General features: G+C 47.9%; 1 protein-coding gene across 2 annotated transcripts in view; it reads left to right on the top strand.

Annotated features, from left to right (window-relative positions):
• Window positions 1-17,751, top strand: part of atl1 (atlastin GTPase 1) — an 88,124-nt gene that overhangs the window by 43,595 nt on the left and 26,778 nt on the right. For both annotated transcript variants that reach the window (XR_013500037.1, XM_078233950.1), the window contains exons 4-7: window positions 399-503; window positions 8,172-8,222; window positions 8,315-8,371; window positions 13,682-13,774. Coding sequence is in view for 1 of the 2 variants with exons in the window: in XM_078233950.1 (XP_078090076.1) it covers window positions 399-503; window positions 8,172-8,222; window positions 8,315-8,371; window positions 13,682-13,774 (306 nt within the window). In the remaining variant the exon portion in view is untranslated. The remainder of the gene's footprint in view (window positions 1-398; window positions 504-8,171; window positions 8,223-8,314; window positions 8,372-13,681; window positions 13,775-17,751) is intronic.

Genomic DNA, 17,751 nt, shown 5'->3' with positions numbered 1-17,751 from the left:
CTTAGTCGGATAAATTGCCGCCTTGGATGGTTGGCGGATGTGCTTCCGACTTCCATGCGTACCCGCCAACCAAAATGTCGTGCGTGTGTGCGATGACAGCGGGATGCACGCCCAATATCATTTTGCGCGATTTCACATGCTTCAGGGTTGGGCACGTGCCCGCCAGAGCAATGTAAAATTCTGTCCATAATGAAACGATTAGGATTGTATAATAATGATTAACATCATTTTATTTAAAATGCACTACTTACCTTTTCTGTTTTCTAATCAGAGGGACTAGATTATTCAGTTTTGCAATTGTGTTGGTGCATCTGTAGAGTCGATTCTTTTTTTTTTGCAGATAATATTGCCATTTACTTGGCTTTCAAAGTTCACGAACAGTTCTGTCTCATTTGCAGGTTGCAGTGCTGCTGATGGACACCCAAGGGACATTTGACAGTCAGTCAACTCTCAGAGATTCTGCTACAGTATTTGCACTTAGCACCATGATAAGTTCAATGCAGGTAGGAGAATCTGGTTCTGAGATTTCCGATTCTGATCTTTTGACCAGCCTCAAAATTGGAGAAGTGAAATGGGAAACTGAATAGTGGGAAACTAAATGAATGCTGACACAACAGTGAGCATCCCGCAGCATCGTTCTTCCATTCACTGAACTGTTGTAATACTCTGAAATAATTGAGCATTCCTTTAAATTAACTTGCTGCATCTTTTCATGTGATGCACTAGAACTTAAATAAAGAGCTAGGAAGACATGACTTTAGTCCCCTTCAGAACAGAAGTGGCCAAGTCCTCCCAAGCATAAAAAAAAATCAGAATAAAATAAAAAGCAAGATGATTGTGTTGATTAGCTAACACTTTGGTGATAGAAAATGCATGGCCTTGAAATTATGATGTTTTGAATCCAACGTCACGTGAATTCAATCCATGTCATTCCCTCCATAGTGGACAGCAAAAGGTGTGTTACAGCAACTGGAGGGGCCAGAGTAACAACATTGGGTTGCTCTGCAATAAATGCATTTTCCTTTTGTCAAGGCTTTAGCAATTTCTACCCTTGCTTTCCTCTGTATCCTTAGATGCATTTGGTCCAAACAATTTTATGTACAACAAGCCTTTCTAATACCTCCGTTAACATTTTGAGTCTGACTTTTTTACAAATAGAAATGTGACAAATTATAAGGGTGGGGGGGGGGCAGTGATAGGTCTGAGTTGAGGAGAGATTGACAAAGATGTCATGGACATGAGACAAAGGGGCTGCTAATGGCGCCATTAGGGACTGAAGAGTGTTAATAGTGGCAAAGGTAGGGTAGCAGAATGTGCTAACAGGAGAACAGAGGTCAGTGCTCAGTGGGAGTAAAACAAGGGACAGTAGCCATGTGGGAGAGGGGTGGAGTTGTGTTGGACAAGCCAAGGGAACCAAACAACAGCAAGCAAAAAGGAGGAGCCACGATGGAGGGGAGAGGTCACAGTTTAAAGTAGCTGAACTCAGTGTTGACTCCAGAAGGCTGTAACATGTCTAATAGGAAGATGGGGTGTTGCTCTTCCAGTTTGCATTGGGCATCATTGGATTTTTGCAGCAGGCTGAGGATGGACATGTAGGCATGAGAGTAGGACGCCGAGTTGAGATGACAAACAACCAGAAGGTGGGGGTCATGCTTTCAAATGGAGTGAAGGTGTTCCACAAAGCACTCACCTGGTCTGCATTTAGTCTCGCCAATGTAGAGGAAAACACACTGGGAGCAGTGAATACAGGAAACCAAATTGAAGGAGGTGCAAGTGAAACACTACTTAACCTGAAAGGAGTGTTTGGGCCCTTGGACGGTGAGGAGGGAAGAGATAAAAGGACAGGTATTGCTGCTCCTGCGATTGCATGGGAAGATGCCACAGGAAGGGGAAGGTGCAACACCTGCCCCTTTACTTTGCTTAGTTTTCACTTCTCCTCTGAACTTTCTACATTTAGCCCGTTTCTGACTCGTATCATCCACCTGACATCTGTCACCCGCATACTTTTTCTGTTTTATCTTAACTCTCCATCTGTCGTCATTCAGGGAACTCTGACTTTGCTTGCCCTACCATTCCCTAGGTACAAATTTACCTCGATTGCACCAAACTATCTCCTCTTTAAAGGCAACTCATTGTTTAGTTGCAGTTATGCCTTCCAATCTTTGATTCGAATTTAATTGGGCCAGATCCCTTCTTACCCCACCGAGGTTGGCCCACTTCCAACTGCTTGCCCTTTCCGTTGTCAACTTAAACCTTATGATACAATGTTCATTGTCCCCTCAGTGTTCCCCTACTGAGACTTGATCCACTTGTCCAACCTCATTACCAAGAATCAAATCCAGCATTGCCTCCTTCCTTGTTGCACTGGAAACATGCTGATGTAGAAAATTTTCTTGAACACATTTTATAAGCTCTCCCTCCTCTCTAACCCCTTTAACCGTTATGATGCCAATCAATATTAGGATGATTAAAGCCCGCCATTAAAACTACCCCATAGTTTTTGCACTTTCCTGTAATTCCCTTGCAATTTGTTTTTTAACCTGTATCTTTTCCACTCATCAGTGGGCTGTAGAATACACCCAGTAACGATACCGCTACAGTTCCTAAATTGTAACTAAATAGATTCTGTCCTTGACCCCTGAGAACATCCTCTCTCACCAGCACGGTAACATTTTCCATAATCAATACTGCCATCCTTCCTTCTTTCTTTCCTCCCTCAATCATAGAATCCCAACAGTGCAGAAGGAGGCCATTCAGCCTATCGAGTCTGCACCTACCCAGGTCCTATTCCTGTAACCCCACATTTTTACCCTGCTAATCCCCCTGACACTAGGGTTAATTTAGCACGGTCAATCCACCTAACCCACACATCTTTTGGACTGTGGGAGGAAACCGGAGCACCCGGAGGAAACCCACGCAGACACGACAAGAATGTGCAAACTCCACGCAGACGGTGACCCAAAGCTGGGAATGGAACCCGGATCCCTGGTGCTGTGAGGCAGCAGTGCTAACCATTGTGCCACCATGCAACCCTAACTTTCCTGACGCTTAGTGTTCAGGAATATTTCATACCCAGTTTTTGAACTAGGACTCCCACGATTGCCATGTCATCATGTTCCCACGTGGTCATTAGCACCTGCAACTCAATAACTGTACCGTGCTCTGTGCATTCGCATACCATGCATTTTAAACCTAACTTCAATCTTATTGCATTCCCTCTTATTCAGATCTCAGCTAATGTCTTATTATTTTTTACCCTCCTGCTATTTGCCCCTCCCAATCCCTCAATTCAACCCAAAATTATTCCGATTAATCCCCGCTCAAAAATATTGAAAAACTTTAAATCTAATTTGAACCGCCAAACTAAATAAACTTTCATATACCAGCTGCAGGTTATGTAATAATTATGAAGAACACAAGCAGTTTAAATGTCATTGAAATGTGTTTGTACATATCAAAGTAATGCAATTACTATTTATCTGTACAAAATTAGTTATGCAATAAAATATTATTAGTTATGCAATTAAACTAGGAATAATACTTTGTTTCATCCAATTCTTGTGTAGCTTGTTGGTGTGAAACTATGCTGTCGAGATATGAGGTATCTTCAAGCGCACTTGCACATCACAGTTAGTGTTCACCTTCACTCGTTTCTGTGAATTTTGTTGCTGAAAATTCAGTTTCACATCATGAGGCTGCAGAAGGGAATCAACACTTTCACTGCTGGAGAAGAAGCAGGGCTAAATTCATTGGAGTATTCGCATCAAAACATTTATACCCCCCCCCACCGATGGCCCTCGCCATCCACCTGTCCTTCCCATCTGCCCGCCCGGAGCCCTCGCCGTCCCCACCCCACCCGCCCGGAGCCCTCGCCGTCCCCGACCCGCCCGCCCGGGGCCCTCGCCGTCCCCGCCCCGCCCGCCCGGGGCCCTCGCCGTCCCCACCCCGCCCGCCCGGGGCCCTCGCCATCCCCGCCCCGCCCGGGGCCCTCGACGTCCCCGCCCGGGGCCCTCGACGTCCCCGCCCGGGGCCCTCGACGTCCCCGCCCGGGGCCCTCGACGTCCCCGCCCGGGGCCCTCGACGTCCCCGCCCGGGGCCCTCGCCGTCCCCGCCCGGAGCCCTCGCCGTCCCCGCCCGGGGCCCTTGACGTCCCCACCCCGCCCGCCCGGGGCCCTCGACGTCCCCGCCCCACCCGGGGCACTCGACGTCCCCACCCCGCCCGCCCGGGGCCCTCGCCATCCCCGCCCCACCCGGGGCACTCGACGTCCCCACCCCACCCGCCCGGGGCCCTCGACGTCCCCACCCCGCCCGCCCGGGGCCCTCGCCGTCCCCGCCCCGCCCGCCCGGGGCCCTCGCCGTCCCCGCCCCGCCCGCCCGGGGCCCTCGCCGTCCCCGCCCCGCCCGCCCGGGGCCCTCGCCGTCCCCGCCCCGCCCGCCCGGGGCCCTCGCCGTCCCCGCCCCGCCCGCCCGGTGCCCTCGCCGTCCCCGCCCCGCCCGCCCGAGGACCTCGCCGTTCCCGCCCCGCCCGCCCGGAGCCCTCGCCGTCCCCTGTACCGTCTCTTTCCCCCCCCCCCCCCTCCCCCGCCCTCCAACCCGGAGCCCTCGGCCCCCCCCCACCCCGGGGCCCTTTCCATCCCCCCCTCATCCGGATCCCTCACGTTTCCCCCCCTCACCCGGGGCGCTCGCCATCCCAACCCCTCCCGGGGCCCTCACTGCCCCGCCTCCCACCTGGAGCCCTTGCTGTCCTCCACAGAGCTTCATTCCAACAGAAGTGGGGATGTTCACTGATGATTGCATAATGTTCAGCACCATTCATAACTCCTCAGATACTGAAGTAGTCCTTGTCCAAATGCAGCCTGGGCAATATGCAGGTCTAGTCTGATAAGTGGCAAATGCCAGGCAGTGACCAACTCCAACGAGAGAGAATCTACCATTGTCCCTTAACATTCAATGGCATTTCCATCTGAATCCCCCACTATCAACATCCTGGTGGCTGCCATCAACAGAAACTGAACTGGACCAGCCACGTAAATACTGTGGACTGCAAGAGCAGACCAGAGGCTAGACGTCCTATCTGTCGCGAGTATCTCGCCTCTTGACTCACAAAAACCTGTCCATCATCTACATAGCACAAGTCAGTCGTGTGATGGAATACTCTCCAATTGCCTGGATGAGTTCAGCTCCAACAGCACTTGAGAAACTCGATACCAGGACCAAGCGGCCCGCTTGATTGCTACCCCTTCCACAAACATTCAATCCCTCCACCACCAACACACAGTGGCAGCCATGTGTACCATCTACAAAATGCACTACAGGAATTCACCAAGGCTCTTTAGATAGCAGCTTCCAAGTCCATGACTGCTACCATCTAGAAGGACAAGGGCAGCAGATGCATAGGAACACCACCACCTGGAAGTTTCCCTCCTGCCACACACCATCCTGACTTGGAAATATATCACCATTCCTTCACTTTTACTGAGTCAAAATCTTGAAACTCCCTTCCCAACACTTGCACCACATGACTGCAGCAGTTACAGAAGGCAACTCATCATCATCTTCACAAGGGAAATTAGGCAAGGGCAATGAATGCTGGCCTAGCCAGTGACTCCTACATCCCATGAATGAATTTTTTTAAAAAGCCCCCCCCCCCGACAGGATGGCCTGATGCGCTAACTACGGCTCTCTGGTAGCCACAGCTTCAGGTGGATGGGTAACTGGGTAAATGAGAGGAGGCCTCGCTGGTCCCTTACCCTGCTGCATCCAGGCACTTGGCCAAGCTTCAACCAAGGCAAGGGCCCTGCCCACTGTTGAGAAAATTCCAGAAGTGTCACCACTTTTCCCTCCAATGGCCACTTAAATGCCACTGTGACTTTGAACGGGGAACACGCTGGATGGGTGGACCAGTGCGCAACGGGACGGGTTTTGGGTGGCATGGTGGCTCAGTGGTTAGCACTGCTGCCTCACAGCGCCAGGGACCCTGGTTCAATTCCGGCCTCGTTTGACTGTGTGGAGTTTGCACATTCTCCCCGTGTCTGCGTGGGTTTCCTCCGGGTGCTCCAGTTTCCTCCCACAAGTCCAAAGTGGCTAGGCCAGCATCTAATGCCCTTTCCCTTACTGTCCTTGAGAAGGTGGTGGTGACTGCTTTCTTGAACCATTGCAGTGCATGTTGGGTATGTATGCACACAATGCTGTTGTGGAGGAAGTTCCAGTGCCAGCGATGACCTAGTTCCCAGTCAGGATGGTGTTTGACTGGTAGGGGAACTTGGTGTTCCAATGTGTCTGCTGCCTTTGTCCTTCTAGACAGGCTTGTCCGGTTGGCGGCGGCCCGCAAAGCCCCTCCCCTCTATCTGGCCTGCGGAGCCACTGTTCGAAAGCTGGTCTGACACAGTGGTGAGCTCGAAATACTGGCGAGTGAAATTCAAGACTTTGTGAGGTGCTGCTCTTCTAATCACAGGACAGTCCTTTCCCATGTCTGCTGTAGTGAGCCTATCAGCAGCAAATAATGCAGAGAAATAGTCTGATTGGAGGAGTAGTGAACATCGGCAGTGGCGAGTGTGCTGAGCCCAAGGGAAGTGATGGTGCGGTGGGGCTGGAGCTGGGAGGCTAAAGCAAGCCAGGACTGGAGCCCAAGGAGCAAAGGCGCAACAGGGGCGTGAGCCTGGGAAGGGGAAAGTTTTGGCAGACTTAAGGAGGAGACTGGATGTGGGTGTGTGTAGGAGTGAGGGATTGCGTGTGTGTGTCCGCGTGTGTGTGTGTCCGTGTCCGCGTGTGTGTGTGTCCCAGCCTCCGGTTTCGCACTCACTCTCACCACCACAAACCGATACGTGCACACACACACACACACACACACACACACACTCTCAGTGTGTGAGGATGAGTAGGTGAGCCAGACGCACTCCAACTGACCCCCTCTCACACAGGTCATTTTTAAAATTAATTATCCTTTTTTTTTAACTTAACAGTTTATTGTTATGACATTGCTTTACTTTTCCCAGGAATTGTTTCTTTTCTTAATACCTTAATTTTATTTTGAAATTCAGTTTATTGTTCCGCTGAACCTTATCCTTCTGATATTTGCTCATCAGCCTCTTGACTTAAGGAAAAATACGTAAATGAAAAGGTTGGACAAGCCTGTCCCAGATTGATGAGGTCATGGGTTTAAGGTGCTGCCAAAGGAGACTTGGCGAGTGGCTGCGGTGGATGTTGTAGATGGTACTCACTGCTGGCGTCCTGTGTCACTGCTGGCGTCCTGTGTCACTGCTGGTGAATGTTTAAGGTGGTAAAGAGAATGAATGTTTAAGGTGTAGTTGGGCTACAGATCAAGCAGGTTGTGTTTTCATGGATGGTATTGGTATTGAGCTTCTTGATTGTCATTGGAGTTGTACTTATCAGGACAAATGGTGAATATTCCATTGGACTCCTGGCTTGTGTCTTGTAGATGGTGGATAGGCTTTGGGAGTCAGGAGGTGAGTTACTCACTGCGGAATTCTAAGTCTCTGACCCATTCTTGTAGCCAAAGTATTTATATGGCTGGTCCAGTTCTGTTCAATGGTAACCCGCAAGATGTTGATGGTCAGGAATTCCACAATGGTAATGCCATTGAGTGCCAAGGGAATATTGTTAGATTCTGTCTTTTTGGAGATGGTCATTGCCTAGCATTGTGTAGTTCGCATGTTACTTCCCACTTACCAGCCCAAGCTTGAATTTCATTTAGATAATGCTGCATAGATGGACTGTGTCAGTATCTGAAGATTCACAATCTATATTGAACACAATGCAATCCTCAGTAAACTTCCCCGTGATAGAGGGAAGGTCATTGATTAAGCAGTTGAAGGTGATTGGGCTGAGGGCATTACCTGAGGAATTCCAGCAGCGATATCCTGGGTCTGGGATAACTGACCTCCACCAACCACAATCATCTTCCTTTGGTAAAAGTCAATGCACTGGCAGCTAACCTTGCCTGAACATCAGTGGAAAAGCAATAGTGGCTTTGAAATTAAAGTCAGATAATTAGAATTCACATTGTATCAACAGCCAATCACTGACCATTTAATTGAGTCTCAGTGATAATTTAAAACTGGCGATATTATAAAGTTCTTTGTTATCTCAATAAAGCAATTGCCATGTCTTACTTTTCAGAAAGATAACGGCCCTTATTTCACTTTGTCCAGGTATATAACTTGTCACAAAATATTCAAGAGGATGATCTTCAGCATCTACAGGTAACTGGACAACTAATAAAATCTAAACAAAGTAGCATCGTCTCTAGAAGCATAACTTGTTCACTTCAGTGTTGCTGTTTAATCTTCTTCAGCTCTTCACTGAATATGGACGACTAGCTATGGAAGAAACATTCCAGAAACCATTTCAGGTGAGAAATAGTAAATGTTTAAACATTACAAAGTTGCCAAAGGCCAGGTTGCTTTAATATAACCATTTATTGTTGCCCTTTTAAAAAATATATATTTTCTGCACATCAAGAAACATTATTTTTCACTGTATTTTGATTTGATTTATTACTGTCACATGTATTAACATATAGTGAAAAGTATTGTTTCTTGCATGCTATACAGACAAAGCATACCATTCATAGAGAAGGAAACAAGAGAGTGCAGAATGTAGTGTTACAGTCATAGCTAGGTTGTAGAGAAAGATCAACTTAATGCAAGGTAGGTCCATTCAAAAGTCTGACGGCAGCAGGGAAGTAGTTGTTCTTGAGTCAGTTGATACATGACCTCAGACTTTTGTATCTTTTTCCCATCGGAAAAAGGTGGAAGAGAGAATGTCCGTCTCAGTACATGTGACAATAAATCAATTCAATTTAACCAATTCAGTTCTCACTACCTCCAGTGCTGAGCAGCTAGCCCGGGAACCTGCTGCGGGGATTTCCCTTGCATTAATTTTGAACCAACCCACTAGAATATGTGTGAGAGTGGCAGAATGATTTGCTCTCTCCAGTGTCATATCTTCAGCAAGCTTCTGCTTTGGACTTTTCCTTATGGCTGAGTTGAGAATTAGATGCATGGACCCAGATCCTCTACACTCAAGATTTTACTATGTAACCTGTTAGAAATATATTGGGGGTGATTCTCCCAGCCCACTGCGCTGCTTTTGTAGTGCACCAGGCCGGGAGACTTGAGCAGAGGCCGTTGGGCGCCACAGCCTCTGCGCATCTCTGGCGGAGGTTTTCTGGCACGGAGCTGCACATATTATTTAAATGAGAATTTAAATCCAATTTAAATCTCATTAGCGGGCCGAGGACTGAAATCACCAGGCCCACTAGCCTCTCCCCCATCCCCCGCCAGGAGTGTTTCACTCGTGGGGTTTAGTATAGCTCCCCACTTGCGGGGAGCTGGCAGCCCGACACCGCTGGAGTGAAGGTGGAGGCAATTGAGGCCCACCCCAGACAGTCAGGCGCTGGGGGGGGCTGCCCTTGGGCAGTGCCACCTTGGGCAGTGCCAACCTGGGCCTCCGGCACTGCCTAAAGGGCAAATGCCAATTCCCAGGAGTATCTTGGCACAACCCATTGGCTATTGGGCAGTGCCAAGGAGGCAGGGCCTAATGGGGCTGGGCCTCGGGGGGGGGGGGGGGGGAGGGGAGGTGGGGCGATCGGGGGGGGGGGGGGGGAGGGGAGGTGGGGCGATCGGGGGGTGGGGGGGGGGGGAGAGAGGGGAGGTGGGGCGATCGGGGGGTGGGGGGGGGCGATCGGGGGGGGGGGGGAGAGGGGAGGTGGGGCGATCGGGGGGGGGGGGGCGATCGGTGCAGGTGGGGGGTCCTGCTGCCACTCTGCATTTGGGCTGAATGACAGAGGGAGGGAATCCACCGATTGGGGCTGGCCAATGGGGTTGGGGGGGGGGGGTGGTCAGGACTGCGGAGGGGGTGGGAATTCGAGGCGGGCCTGGGCAGGTCTGTAGGGCTGGCAATCGGGCCGAGGGGGGGTCGAGGGCTGGCCAGCAATTGGGAGGCTGGCAGTGTGGGCTACTGCGCATGCACCAATCTCTGCTATGACAGATTGGCACATGTGCAGTGGCCTGCTCAGCCCAATGCTGCCAGCCTCTCCAGTGGGAATGTCCACTGATTTTCTGCGTGATTCATGCTGAGGCACTCTGCGGTGCCGAGGGTGTGGGAGATTCATTTTGAAACTCCCGCTGAAGAAACCAGTGTGATTTATAGAGTCATGGTCATAGAGGTTTACAGCATGAAAATAGGCCCTTCGGCTCAACTTGTCCATGCCGTCCAGTTTTTACCATTAAGCTAGTCCCAATTGCCCGCATTTGGCCCATATCCCTCAATACCAATCTTACCCATATAACTATCTAAATGCTTTTTAAAAGATGAAATTGTACCCGCTTCTACCTCTGGCAGCTCATTTCAGACACTCACCACCCTGAGTGAAAAAGCTTCCCCTCTGGACCCTTTTGTATCTCTCCCCTCTCACCTTAAACCTATGCCCTCCAGTTTAGACTCCCCTACCTTTGGGAAAAGATGTTGACTATCTAGCTTATCTATGCCCCTCATTATTATATAGACCTCTATAAGATCACCCCAAAGCCTCCTACACTCCAGAGAAAGAAGTCCCAGTCTACTCAGCCTCTCCTTATAACTCAAACCATCAAATCCTGGTAGCATCCTAGTAAATCTTTTCTGCACTCTTTCTAGTTTAATAATAGCCTTTCTATAATAGGGTGACCAGAACTGTACACAGTAGTCCAAGTGTGGCCTTACCAATGTCTTGTACAGCTTCAACAAGACGTCCCAACTCCTATATTCAATGTTCTGACCAATGAAACCAAGCATGCCGAATCCGCCTTCACCACTCTGTCCACCTGTGCCTCCACTTTCAAGGAACTATGAACCTGTACCCAATTGATCAAGATCCCGTTGCAATCCTAAATAACCACCTTCACTGTCCACTATGCCACCAATATTGGTGTCATCTGCAAACATACTAACCATGTCTCCTAAATTCTCATCCAAATCATAAATAACAGTGGACCCAGCACCAGTGCTTAGTGCACTGGAGTCCCAGTGGTTGTTTCTGGAATTTCAACCCACAACCTTCTGACTCAGAGGTGACAATGTTAACACAACTTACTTATAAGACATAGTTTTGGCACTCTTAATATACATGACAGGTTAGAATTATGTTAACTGCAAAGTGATCAGCAGCAATAATCATTAACATTTGGAGGGGACAGAATTAATCTTCACTTGGAGAGGCAAAGATTAATCCAGAATAATCAGCATGGCTTTGTCGGGGGGAGATCATGTCTAACAAATTTCATTAAATTTTTCAAGTTGACTAGGTGTATAGATGGGGGCAATGCAGTTGATGTAGTCTACATGGACTTCGGTAAGGCTTTTAACAAGGTTCCGCATGGGAGATTGGTCAAAAAGGTAAGAATCCATGGGATCCAGAGTAACTTGGCAAATTAGATCCAAGATTGGCTTAATGGCAGGAGGTAGAGAAGATGATGGTCGAAGGTTATTTTTGTGACTGGAAGCTTGTGTATTGTGGGATTCGTGCTGGGTCCCTTGTGTTTGTAGTGTACATTAATGATCTAGAATAAAAGTAGGAGGTATGATCAGTAAATTTGGAAATTATATCAAAATTGGGGGTATGGTAAATAGCAAGGAGGAATATAATTTAATAAATTATAGGATGATAGATCGGCTGGTCAGATGGACAAAATAGTGGCAAATGAAATTTAAACCTGAAAAGTATGAGGTGATGCATTTTGGGAGGACTAACAAGGCAAGGGGATACAACAGTAGGACACTAGGAAGTACAGGGGACCAGAGAGAGCTTGGGCTGCATGTCCAGAGCACCCTGAAGGCAGCAGGACATGTAGATAAAGTTGTTAAGAGGATATATAGGAAGCATATACCTTATTAGTAAGGGCATAGAATATAAAAGCAGGAAGGTTATGATGAATCTGTATAAAAAGCTCATTAGGCCACAGTTGGAGTAGCGTGTGTGCAGTTCTGGTCGCCACACTATTGGAAGGATGTGATTACACTAGAAAGGATGAAGAGAAGATTCACCAGGATGTTCCTTGGGCTGGAGCTATGTAGAGAGGCTGGTTAGGCTGCGTTTCTTTTCCTTCGAGGAGAGAAGGCTGAGGGAGCACCTGTTTGAAGGGTACAAAATTATGAGGGACGTAGGTAGGGTAGATAAGGAACCTTACCCCTCAGTAGAGGGGTCAATAACCAGGGAGCATAGATTTAAGGTAAGGGGTAGGTGATTTTGGAGGGGAATTGAGAAAAAAACTTAGAGGGTGGTGGGAATCTGGAACTGACTGCCTGAAAGAGTGGTAGAGGCTGAACCCTCACAACATTCATGATGCATTTAGATAAGCATTTGAAACACCATAACATATATGGCTACAGACCAAGTGCTGGAAAATGAGACAAGAATAGATAAATGCTTGTTGGCTGGCACAGACACGATAGGTCAAAAGGCATCCTTTGGTGTTGTAAAATTCTATGGCTCTATCACTATGACTGTTCTGGTAGCTGGAACTATCAAATTCTTTTCTTCCTGTTCTTGGTGTATCACCAATGATTTCAAACAAAGATTCAGATTCCACAATCCTTAATCCCACCTGCATTTTCCAAACATTATTTCACTTTGCAGACAATTTCCATATAATTTGTATTTTCTATTTATACTTGCTGGTAGCCCATTGAAGATTGTACGTGGTTGACCAACCTCACTGTTGCCTATCCTATTCACACAAGCCACAGATTGCCTGGAATAAAACAGAAAATGCTGGAAATACTCAGCAGGTTTGGCAACAACTATGGAAAGAAACTGAGTAGATGCTTTGGATCATCAGAATCTTTTTTACTATAGATGCTGCAAATCTGAAATAATAATATCAGGCACAGATTCCCTGTGTCCATGCCCTGGGACATGGGTTGGATAAAGACCATCCTGAGGAGGGTCTCTGCGCAGCCGCCAGTCCCGCTGAGTTTAGAGCAGGACACTGATTCTGTGGCAGCCCCTGCAGTGGGCAACAGGGCAGTGAATGGAGGGGATGGCGACCTCTTTGGGCAATTACACTCGCCCACCCCGCGGCTCCATCTCTCATCGACCGCTTTTTTTTTTTGGTTTTATTCTCCCGTCCTTACAAGGTCTCGACGTGTTTGATTTTCTTCACTTCTTGGTGCAGCTGTTTTTGCTTCTTGCTCTCCGGCTCCTTCTCCTCCGCTGCGTGACGCTTGTGCTGGCAATGTCGGCATTCATTGCCACTCACTCGGCTGTCCTCTGCCATGTCACCCTGGCGAGAGAAGCTAGCTGGAAGATTTCCCCCCCCCCCTCCCCCCCCACACACACCCCACCCGGGTCCCAACCGAAACGTCCCGCACTCCAGTTTTTACGCAAATTTGACACTTAGAATTTTTTTGGGAAAATCGCCCCCATTGATTTTAAAATAGGGGCATGTGATTGACTAAATATTGCAAACGAAAAATGGCATCATGTTTGCATTAGTTTGTTGTCTCTTTGTTCATGATGGGTGCGCGTGGGTGTAAACAATGAACTATTGAAGTTATTGAACATTATAGTTGCCTCTTAAACTTCTGGAAATGTTTTAAACTTAAGAGAAACTATATTCTAACATATCCCTGCATAACAGCTCTCAGACTAAAGATTACTTTCTTTTTTTTTAATATGCAGTCACTTATATTTCTAGTCCGTGACTGGAGCTTTCCGTATGAATTCAACTACGGAATGGATGGAGGCATCAAATTTCTGGAGAAACGACTAAAGGTTTGTGAGATCTAGTCAATTATAAACTAGTCAATTCTAAATAACTTGGAATGAAATTTGTGCTGTATTTTCAATGAGTAAAAATAGAGTTGGACCAATGCAGTAACATTGGATATCATCATAATGACCAGGATTTTGTTGCCAGCATGTCACTCCCAATATTGTAACTGGAACTGTGCACCATTTCTGCAAAGTATTTGCTTTTTTCCACGTGATTATAATTAGTATTCATGGCATGCAAATGTATTGCAAGTATGAACCTGCCACAAACAAACCACTGACTTTGAACGTCTTTCTTTCTCTCTGTCTTTCTTTTTCTCTCCCTTTCTTTTTCTCTCCCTTTGTCGCTCTCTGTTTCTTTCTCGCTCTCCCATGTGCGCTCTCTGCTCTGTGGCAAACTGACCAAATTCGCAACCAGAATGCAGCAGCATTCACTGCGACAGGTGTCTAAAATATTTCACAGAGATCTTCAGTATTGAAATCGTCCCGAGTGTCAGCCAAAAACTTTACTTAATTAGCTGTCTGGAAGCTTGAACACGGAGAATGCTGCACACCCAACCCAAAGGCATCTGCAAACTACTGCTTAACGAACTGAACAGCCAATTAACTGATTTAAGTAGCACTTTGTAAACCAATGCAGTCACAGAAAACCACAGATCGTGCAGATAGCAGAATTCATGATTTAATATTAAAAATCTGTTGGTGATTGCCATGAGAATGAAGGTTAGTCTCTTTCTACACAATGGAAGGGTGACCAACTAATAACCGGAGGCTTGGGAGACCATTGCTCTGGCCATAAATGCAGCTTAGATACCCACAGAAGTGGCAAGGATATCAGGAAGAAGATGTTTAACTTGTAGAAAAGTATCAAGGTGAGAAATTAACATGACTGTGAGAATGTAGCTGCCGTATGTGCAGCTAATCATTGATGTTAATCAATCTACATTCGAGCTGTCTACCTGGTTTGCCTGAATAATACATAAAACTGGTACAGTAACCTTAAAGGGGGTGATCCTGAAAATCATTGGATAGGACAGTATACAATGTAGGTGGCATAGACGTTGAGAGAAAATAACCTGTTTCTACAACTATTGCTGCAGTTTTGTTCAGGTTTCTACAGCTGAATGCACATACCCTATCCAGGCCCCTGTGGTTTCTGCAGTTATGAAGCAATAAATGCATTCTGCTTTTTCACCACTTAAAACAGGCACCAGCCCAGAGGCAAACATTCTGGAGGATTTCTGAGATTTGGAGAAAGTAGTATCAGTTACAGAAGGGACAGAGATGGGAGCCAAAGAAAGGTTGGATGCAGCTCAGTGAGGGCCCAAAATGACCAATGTCTCTATTGAGTTGCTTTGTAATTCCAGATCAGGCCAGTTACGAAACAGAATAATTGGAACAGGCTTAATGGGCTGAATGGCCTACTCCTGTTCCTATATGTACCTGTCACTCACCCCCTTGCAGAACGTCATTCCGATATTGGGTACAAAGTTTTGCTGCTGGGGAGGCCTCAGGCACAAGGCAATGAGTGCATCTGCAGTCACACATTCTTTCACTTGTGCTGGAAAATGCAGCCAGGAAGAAAAATGAGGACTGTCGTGACCCGCAGGTGTAGCTGGAAATGACAATGTATGTACTCAATTCAAACCCCTGCCAGCTCTCTCCGGTCTTTGTTTAACTGGAGTGAGAGTGGGGGAGAGAGTCTTAGCAGGAGTGCTGAGAGTAAGCTAAGAAGTGATTTAATTATTCATTTATTCATTTAAGGGTATTCCTAGTATATTTCGCGGGCTTTTTTCAGGGTTTTGAATTGAGGAAGTGAGGTCAGCTGAAGGGGATTCTGGGAGGTTGAGTCTTAGTATAAAAGGCAGTTACCTGGGGGGTTCGATCTCTTTGTTTAACTGGAGTGAGAGTGGGGGAGAGAGTCTTAGCAGGAGTGCTGAGAGTAAGCTAAGAAGTGATTTAATTATTCATTTATTCATTTAAGGGTATTCCTAGTATATTTCGCGGGCTTTTTTCAGGGTTTTGAATTGAGGAAGTGAGGTCAGCTGAAGGGGATTCTGGGAGGTTGAGTCTTAGTATAAAAGGCAGTTACTTGGGGGGTTCGTCGGGAGCATAAAAAGCCGTCTGCACTATACAGCGGGCAGCGTCGGGAGCGGGCAGTGGAGTGAGTGGGGAGCAGAGTGTGCATTATAAGGGCTTTGGCTCACAGGGCTTGGGCTAAAAGGGCAAGGCAAGGCTAGTTATTTTTTACCCAACCCTATAAAGGATAAGGGCAGGTATGACTGATCGGCCAGTTCAGTGCTTCCGATGTGGGATGTGGGAGTTTCTGCAAACACCGAGCTTCCCAGAGGTTCACATATGTGCCAGGTGCGTGGAACTGCAGCTCTTGAGAGACCGTGTTAGGGAACTGGAGCTGCAGATCGCTGACCTTAGCCTAATCAGGGAAAATGGGAGAAAAATTGACAGCAGTTATAGGCAACTAGTTACACCTGGGCATCGGGAGAATGACACGTGGGTCACAGTTAGGAGGAGTAAAGGGCAGAAGGGTAAAGTACAAGGGAGGTCTCCAGAGGTGTCTCAAAATAGGAAGGGCTTGGTGACAGGTGTGAGAGGGGAGGGGAGGGGAGTGGACAGTTAGAAGAAGGGTCACCTGTGGTTGTCCCACTCCAAAACAGGTACATTGTTTTAGATAGTGTGGAGGAGTGTGCCTCTCCAGGGGTAAGACACAGTGACCAGGTCACTGGCACACAGTCAGGCTCTGTGGCCCGGAAAGGGAAGAGAGGGGTTAGGAGAGCGATAGTGGTGGGGGATGCGTCAGTTAGAGGGACAGACAGGCGATTCTGTGGGGGCGAACGGGACTCCAGGATGGTAGTCTGCCTACCTGGTGCTGGGGTCACGGATGTCTCCGAGCGGATAGGAGGCATTTTAAAAGGGGAAGATAAAGAAACGGATGTCATTATACACATTGGTGGAAATGACGTAGATAGGAAGAGTAGGGGGGTCCTAAGGGAGCAATTCAGGGAGTTGGGAAATAGGTTAAAAAGTAGGGTCACTAGGGTGGCCATCTCTGGGCTGCTCCCAATGCCTCGTGCCAGTGAGGATAAGAATAGGGAGTTGGTTCAAATGAATGCCTGGCTAAAGGACTGGTCCAGGAGGGAGGGCTTTATTTTCATAGACCAATGGGAGGTTTTCAGGAGAGGATGGCACCTGTACAAGAGGGAGGGGTCACAACTAAGTTGGAAGGGCACAAATATCCTGGCTGGGAGCTTTGCTAATGCAGTTCGGGGGGGTTTAAACTAGTGTGGCAGGGGGGTGGGGATCAAACTATTAGGTCTATAAGTGTGGTGGCTGGGGACGAGCTTGGGGCTGGGACAAGGCTGGCAAAGAAGAAGAGCACTCTGGGGGAGGACGACCTCACTGAGCCTGGGGGTCTGGAGTGCTTATACTTCAATGCAAGGAGCGTAGCAGGTAAAACAGACGAACTTGGGGCCTTAATGCGCACGAGGAATTTGGATGTGGTTGCGGTGACGGAGACTTGGTTGAAAGAGGGACAGGACTGGCAGCTGAATATTCCAGGGTACAAGTGTTTTAGACGAGACAGAGGAGGGGCCAAAAGAGGTGGGGGAGTAGCGGTATTGGTTGGAGAGCATATTACAGCGGTGCAGAGGGAGGACAATTCGGAGGAGTCGTGTAGCGAGTCACTCTGGGTGGAGCTTAGAAACAGGAAAGGCGCAGTCACTATGTTGGGGGTGTACTTCAGGCCCCCCAACAGCCCAAGGGAAGTGGAAGAATGGATATGTCAGGAGATACTGGATAGGTGCAGGAAATATAGGGTTGTTGTAGTGGGAGACTTCAATTTCCCTGGTATAGACTGGAAATCGCTGAGGGCAGGGACTCTGGATGGTGAGGCATTTGTAAAATGTGTCCAGGAGGGTTCGTTGGAACAATATGTGGACAGCCCAACTAGAGAGGGGGCT

The sequence above is a fragment of the Mustelus asterias genome, chromosome 18 (genome assembly GCF_964213995.1).
Source record: "Mustelus asterias chromosome 18, sMusAst1.hap1.1, whole genome shotgun sequence".
Lineage (NCBI taxonomy): Eukaryota > Metazoa > Chordata > Chondrichthyes > Carcharhiniformes > Triakidae > Mustelus > Mustelus asterias.
The sequence above is the reverse complement of the archived record's forward strand: the minus strand, read 5'-3'. Positions and strand labels throughout refer to the sequence as shown.